The following is a 7,868-nucleotide window of genomic DNA, read 5'->3' as shown; positions in this document are numbered from 1 at the left end:
AAAAAAAAAAAGAACAGGGAAAAAAAAAATAAAAGAAAGATTAAGAAAGGAAGGGAGGAAGGGAAGGAAGGGAGATTGAAAGAAAAAAAATAGTACCTTCATTACTAGGTTGTTGTTGGAATTATGAAAAAATATAGAGAAAATGCTTCGGACACTGTAAAGTACACATTAAGTGCTCAAAGTTGCTCTTGGCTATTATTATTACTAAACCATTACCAGGTAGTTTTATTTACAGTACTCTAAAACTAAGGCCTAGACTACTGATTACTATTCAATAAGCCTTAAAGATGTCAAGGGTTTTCTGTATGTGCATAAGGCTCCTTTAATCTCTATCTGGCCACAAAGGACAGCACTGAATAAGAAAGAGGCAGTAAGATGAAAATCTAAAAGGGCAAGGAGAGGCAGAACAGGGAAGGAAAGTACAGGAGTGGGAGAACTGGAGCACAGACTAAATTTCACTTCCTTCCTCACTTGTTCTCTGCAATCCTGAGGACTATGAGCTCCTTTCAGGAGGGCATTTGACAGAATGAACACGGTCTGTTAACTGCTAAATGTCTTTGGAGTATATAAACACCAGGCTCCCTAGGCCAGGCGTCCTCAAACCACATGCAGTCTGCCAGGGACATTTATCCGGCCACCAGGTGTTTTTGCCGCTGCTGCCTGTCCTGCTTAGCAGCCGACTTGTCCCGGGGCCCACAGTCCAGCCCTCCAACGGTCTGACGGACAGTGAACTGGCCCTCTGTTTTAAAAGTTTAAGGACCCCTGCCCTAGACAATGTGGCTGGATTTTCACTTACAATGGCAATACAGCATTAAATCTCAATCCAAAATTCGATAACAGTTACTTTACCATTTATAATGACCTTGCTGGCAAAAGTTTCCGCATTATCACCTTGATAGTAAAATGTTTTTTTAAAAAAATAGCACAATGAACATCATGACTAAATACTACAAATTTGGGAGATAAGTGAGCAAGAAAAAAAATTATACATACTGTGGCCAGGTGCAGTGACTCATGCCTATAATCTTAGATCTCTGAAAGGCCGAGGCAGGTGTATTGCTTGAGCTCAAGAGTTCAAGACCAGCCTGAGCAAGAGTGAGACCCTGTCTCTACAAATTGAGAAAACGGTTCTTCGCCTGTGGCTCAAGTAGCTAAGGCACCAGCCACACACACCTGAGCTGGCGGGTTCAAATCCAGCCCAGGCCTGCCAAACAACGATGGCTGCAACCAAAAAATAGCCAGGCATGATGGTAGGCACCTGTAATCCCAGCTACTAGGGAGGCAGAAGCAGGAGAATCACTTGCGCCCAGGAGTTGGAGGTTGTCGTGAGCTGTAATGCTATGGCACTCTACTCAGGGTGACAGCTTAAGGCTCTGTCTCAAAAAAAAAATATATATATATATTTTTATATATAGGTGTATATACATATATATAAAAAAAAGAAAAAGCTAGCCTGACATGATGGTGGATGCCTCTAGTCCCAGCTACTGGGGAGGCTGAAGTAAGAGGATCACTTAAGATCAAAAGTTTGAGGTTAGAAGCACCCACAGTTCAGTAGGTAGGGCACCAGCCACATAAACCAAGGCTGGTAGGTTCAAACCCAGCCCCAGTCAGCTAAAAAAACAACAACTGCAACAACAACAAAACATAGCTGGGCATTGTGGCCAGTGCCTATAGTCTCAGTTACCTGGGAGGGTGAGGCAAAAGAATCACTTAAGACCAAGAGTTTGAGGTTGCTGTGAGCTGCAACACAATGGCACTCTACCAAGGGTGACATAGTGAGACTGTCTCAAAAAAAAAAAAAAAAAGAGAAAGAAAGAAAGAAAAAGGAAAAACTGAGGCAAGAGGATTGCTTGCCCAAGAGTTGGCAATAGCTTGAGATTCTTGTCTCAAAAACAAAAAACAAAAAAACACACACACAGTAAATACTGAATGCATGCAGCCTGCTTTCACCACCCAGCTACCAGAATACCATCAGCTAGATTTTCATGCTCCAAGGAAGACCAAGGCCTCTCTGGGCCATCTAACCAGCTGTAGAGAAAAGAGCTAAAGATATGGACATCATGGATTCTCCAATAAAACAGACTATGAGGTGGCGCCCATAGCTCAGTGGACAGGGCATCGGCCACATACACTGAGGCTAGCTAGTGGGTCGAACCTGGCGCAGGCCAGCTAAAAGAACAATGACAACTGCAACAACAAAAAAAAATAGCTGGGACCTGTGGTCCCAGATATGTGGGAGGCTAAGGCAAGAGAATCACTTAATCACTTAAGCCCAAGAGCTGGAGTTGCTGTGAGCTCTGACACCATGGCAGTCTACCCAGGGCAACAAAGTGAGACTCTATCTCAAAAAAAAAAAAAAAAAAAAAAAACCATACTATGAAAAAACACCCAACAGTTAAACTTGAAATTAATAAGCCTACCCATTTGCTCAGAGCTCCCAATTAGCTACATAGTTCCAGTGTCGATCAAGAGCTGAAAATTAAAGATTAACAGACATCTGAGGATGGAAGAGGGAAACAAAAACAAATAATTAGAAGAAGCAACTTGGAAGAAACAGACTATGCACAGAGAGGATGGAAAAAAGCCTATCACTAATATCCCTAGAAAGGAAAAACAAAATACTATATCCATGAAACAAAAACAAGATTTTTTTAAAGAAGATTAAAGAAAACAAAAGAGCTCTCAGAAAATAAAAATATGGTTAAGAGAAAAGAAAAACTAGGCTCGGCGCCTATAGCTCAACCGGCTAAGGCGCCAGCCACGTACACCTAGGGTGGCGGGTTTGAATCCCCAGCCCGGACCGCCAAACAACAATGACGGCTGCAACCAAAAAATGGCCGGGCGTTGTGGCGGGCGCCTGTGGTCCCAGCTACTTGGGAGGCGGAGGCAGGAGACTCGCTTGAGCCCAGGAGTTGGAGGTTGCTGTGAGCTGTAATGCCACAGCACTCTACCCAGGGGGACAGCTTGAGGCTCTGTCTCAAAAAAAAAAAAAAAAAAAAGAAAAGAAAAACTAGATGGTAGGGTTGGACAACCCAGATAAGGAAACCTAGAAAACTTGAGCTACATGCTCAAAGAGGAAAAATGACAGAGGAAAACTGGGAGAAAAGATAAGAAAATCAGAAGACCAAATTAGGAAGTCCAACATTCAATAAAGCAATAGCTCAAGATAAATCCAACAGGGAAAGGAAAGGAGGGAGTTGTCAAGAGAAGTTCCTACTACCAAAACCCAACTGCCAGATTCAAAGTGCTCACCACATACCAAATGAGTGGAAACAGACCCACACAAAGGGGTATCACTATAAAACTGCAGAATGCAGTCCATAAGCTTCCACCTAAGTGCAAACCAGACATACACAAAGAACCAAGAATCAGAATGGATCAAATTTCCTGACAGTACACTGATAAAGTTTCTGCTCTCCCTTTCATGCCCTGTTCAGACATTCATTTCAACTCACCAGATTTTCTAATTTTACCCTAAATCTGAAAACTAGAAGAAGCTCTGAAGACTTCAGAAGCTGAAAATACAAAGTAGCCCACTCCCTTTGACCATATTTCTATAAGATGTCCAATACTTAGTCCAAAGTACAACCCTGCCTGATGCCCTGAGGTAACCTTGTTCTCCAGACTGCCTCATGACCTAGCCCGCTGACTTTCCCCAAAGAGATTCTCAAAAGCCCTCAGGAACACTAGCTGGGGGGTGCGGCAGGTGCCTGTAGTTCCAGCTACATGAGAGGCTGGGGCAAGAGGATTGCTAGAGCCCAAGAGTTTGAGGTTGCTATGAGTTATCATACAACAGCACTCTGCCCAGGGAGACAAGAGTGAGACCCTGTCTCCAAACAAACAAACAAACAACAACAAAAATAAAACCCTCAGGAACACTGAAGCCAGGCTGTGACCCTGAGTCTGCAGGGATTATCTTCTTCCGAGGGGACTACAACCAATAACAGCATAACTGACCTTTCCTTTGACAACTAGGTGTGTCCTATGACTCCATTTTCTATATAGATATGATGAAACTAAAAAGGAGAAGGGAAAAAATCCTAACAGCAAAGTTAGAGGCAGGCTGGGGGAATATAACAGAAGATGGGCCCATAGCAGCATTCCACCAGCCTAGGCTGAAAACAATAGTGTATGTTTTTCTTCGTTTATACACTCTCTTTACAATTTTAAACACTGTTTTTAATGCACATATTCCTTCAAGTTAGAAATTATTTACCTGTAACACTCATTATTAAATGACAAAGGTTTATACCACATCAAGAGCATAGCTCCGCTATATCAATCATGAAAGTTATTGGTTTAATTTTAAATTCATATAAAAATTAATACCAGATTTACTTACATTATGAGTCTGCGGTTTAAGAACCAGTATTTCCTCCGACTTCTGTCATATCCAATAGGTTCATGTCGAATATAAGGTTTATTTTTTTGGATTTCAGCAACACAGTCAGTCACACCAGGCACCTTGTGTGCTACACAGACTTCACACTGCCATTCGTCCTCTGGCACCTCCTCAAGAGGTGGCTTCACACATTCCAAATGGTATACTGCTGAACACGTCTCACAGCAAAGCAAATCCCCAAGTTTGTGACAAACCCTACAATGGTCATCATACTGTATCACCCCTTCAGACATCAATTCCTCACGAGCAATATTTGTTGTAAGAAACTGATCAACTAAAAACTGCAGAACTTTGATCTTGTTCTCTACTGGTCCATAAGGATAGTCCTCTGCCTCTTGGTAAGGAAGGACATGATGGTACTCCTTATCACTCTCACAGTACACACGCAGCACCTCTGGCCACGTCATCCCATCTATGAAATACAGCGTGGAGTTAACACTGTCTTTCAAATCAGCAGGTCCAAAGGTAGTATTGGAAGTGTCTTCTTCACGCAGAACTGCTTTCAAAAGCACAACGTGCATCTCTGCCATGAGTGTGCATTGCTCTTGGCTCACCAGAGCTGCACAGAAGTCCTCAAAGCGAAAAGGAGACAATCTTAAAACAGTGCCAAAGTTCCGCAGTACCTCATAAATGGCAATAACATTCATTATATGCTCATTAGGCACCATTAAATCCTCAGAGGACTTGGGAAATTCAAGGGGTGGGATGTCTTTTTCTTCCAATATTGGAGAACGAGGCCGATGTACTCTTGGTTTTCGCCTACCTGTAAATAAAGAAATATTATTATAAATCCATCCATCATTTCTACAAACTAAGGGTTCTCAGGTCTTCCCTATTTGAACACATCCCTCAATAAACAAAGAAGCAAATTTCTTTAACAATTGTCAAATTAAGTCTATAGAAAAATCTAATCGGCGCCTGTGGCTCAAGTGGCTAAGGCACCAGCCACATACACCTGAGCTGGCAGGTTCGAATCCAGCCCGGGCCTGCCAAACAATGATGGCTGCAACCAAAAAATAGCCGGGCGTTGTGGCCAGCGCCTACAGTCCCAGCTACTTGGGAGGCAGAGGCAGAAGACTCTCTTGAGCCCAGGAGTTGGAGGTTGCTATGAGCTGTGACGCCACAGCACTCTACCCAGGGCAACAGTTTGAGGCTCTGTCTTTAAAAAAAAAAAGAAAAAGAAAAATCTAAATTCAAAGTTTCTCATTATCACAAGAATGGAAAAGCTTAGCTGGGCATTGCATTGTGGTGAGCAGCTACAGTCCCAGCTACTGGGGGGGGGGGGGGGGGGGCTGAGAGAAGAGGATCACTTAGGCCTGAGAGTTTGAGGTTGCTGTGAGCTCTGATGCCATAGTGCTCTATGGGGGTAGGCAAGAAAGTGATACTCTGTCTCCAACAAAAAAGAATGGAAAAGCAATTATCCAATGTACTCAATACTAATATGAAGCCAATAGATGATGTGATGCTTGCCCACATAGGAGAAAAAAATCATTTCAAATCAAATTGGGGGGAGGGGATTGGAGTGCTCTCACTGAATGGGCATGGTTGGGGGTGTTTGGCACACCTTTGTGTGTGGGACATAACCACAAGAAGGACTTTACCTAACAAAATCAAATTTTTTGACCTGGTTGTACCCTCACATTAACCTGAAATAAATTTACTTTATAAAAACTAAATCACTTTCCTGTTTAAAAAAAAAAAGTTGGCTCAGTGCTGCGGCTCAGTGAGTAGGGTGCCAGCCACATACATCAAAGCTGGCGGATGTGTAGCCCAGGCCTACTAAACAACAATGACAACTGCAACCAAAAAACAGCAGGGGGGTGTTGTGGTGGGTGCCTATAGTCCCAGCTACTCAGAAGGCTGAGGCAAGAGAATTGCTTAAGCCCAAGAGTTAGAGGCTGCTGTGAGCTGTGACACCACAGCACTCTACCAAGGACTACAGAGTGGGAGTCTATCTCAAAAATAAAAAATTAATTAGTTAATTAATTAAAAAGTTTCCCTAGGGGTAGTGCCTGTGGCTCGAGGAGTAGGGCGCCAGCCCCATATGCCAGAGGTGGCAGGTTCAAATCTGGCCCCAGCCAAAAACTGCAAAAATAAATAAATAAATAAAATGTTTAAAAAAAAAAAGTTTCCCATTTAGATTCTAAACCATAAGTTTAAAAATGTGAATTATAATCAGTTCTCAGTTACCCAGATTAAATGGTTTACAAATAACCATGACTGATCTGACAAGAATATAATGAGAAAAAACATCTACGTGTAAGATGACCAGCATGAGGTGGCTGTCTTAACCAGAAATGCCTCTCAACAACCAGAAGGAAGCTGCCAGAGTAGACAGACCACTGTTCCTGTGCCAGAACTACTTCCTGAGGAGTTCCACAGTGAAGCTCAGGCTTAGGGTGAAGACAGAAAGAAAAACAGTGAAAGGAGGAAAGAAGAGGAGCTCTAAACTGGGAGGAAAAAAGCAGCTCACCTAGGAAAAGACAACAGCCTACATTCTTCACAGTTAAGCAACTTTTAGATGCCTGTCTCCCAGTCTATGAAATGTGATGTCCAACCACATATATAGCATGCATATGTAAGTATATAACGTATCTCTCTATATAATATTTGACAGTTTAGTTTGTAACAAGCAAACATATCTCCTTTAATCCCTTGAACCAATCTATGAGGTATGAACTCTGCTTTATAAATAAGAAAACAGAAAGTAACAAGTTTTTCCAAAAACTGAGTTATTATTATACATTCCCATTGTTATCTATGTATAGAATGGTAAATGTATTTCTAATTTTTAAAATAATTTTAACGAGATCAATTGACATCAAATTCATTTTTGTACAATTAAGTTACATTAACCATGATTTTGGGTGGCTTGGTAACCTGTTAACCGTGGCCCGCCCATCCTCCCCAGCTCCAGCTTACTCTCATTATCTGCAAACTAAAATGTTATATGACACCAGAGGAAAAAAGTATGCTTAAGAATACAAAAGGTCAGCTGGGTGCAGCGGCTCATGCATGTAACACTGGCACTCTGGGAGGCCAAGGCAGGTGGACTGCTTGAGCGCAGGAGCTCGAGACCAGCCTGAGCAAGGGTGAGACATCATCTTTACTAAAATAGAAAAGTTAGCCAGGCACTGTGGTGGACACCTGGGTCCCAGCTACTTGGGAGGCTAAGGCAAGAGGATCACCTGAACCTAAGAGTTTAAGGTTGTTGTGTGCTAGCCTGACTCCATGGCACTCTAGCATGGGCAACAGAGTGAGATTTTGTCTCAAAAAAAAAGATGCTCAACACCATTAGTCATTAGGGACAAGCAAATTGAAACCACAATGAGATACCACTATACATACCGATTAAGGTAGATAAAATTTTTTTTAAAACTGATAGTATCGGCTCGGCGCCTGTGGCTCAAGCGGCTAAGGCGCCAGCCACGTACACCTAAGGTGGCGGGTTCAAATCCCCAGC

General features: G+C 42.5%; 1 protein-coding gene across 8 annotated transcripts in view; it reads right to left on the bottom strand.

The window, feature by feature from the left end:
• BPTF (bromodomain PHD finger transcription factor) overlaps positions 1–7,868 on the bottom strand; it is a 153,550-nt gene that overhangs the window by 124,998 nt on the left and 20,684 nt on the right. For all 8 annotated transcript variants that reach the window (XM_023510993.1, XM_012803136.1, XM_023510994.1 and 5 more), the window contains exon 2: positions 4,346–5,168. In XM_023510993.1, coding sequence (XP_023366761.1) covers positions 4,346–5,168 — 823 coding nt within the window. The remainder of the gene's footprint in view (positions 1–4,345; positions 5,169–7,868) is intronic.

The sequence above is a fragment of the Otolemur garnettii genome, unplaced genomic scaffold, assembly GCF_000181295.1.
Source record: "Otolemur garnettii isolate 467f Iridium unplaced genomic scaffold, OtoGar3 scaffold00018, whole genome shotgun sequence".
Lineage (NCBI taxonomy): Eukaryota > Metazoa > Chordata > Mammalia > Primates > Galagidae > Otolemur > Otolemur garnettii.
The sequence above is the reverse complement of the archived record's forward strand: the minus strand, read 5'-3'. Positions and strand labels throughout refer to the sequence as shown.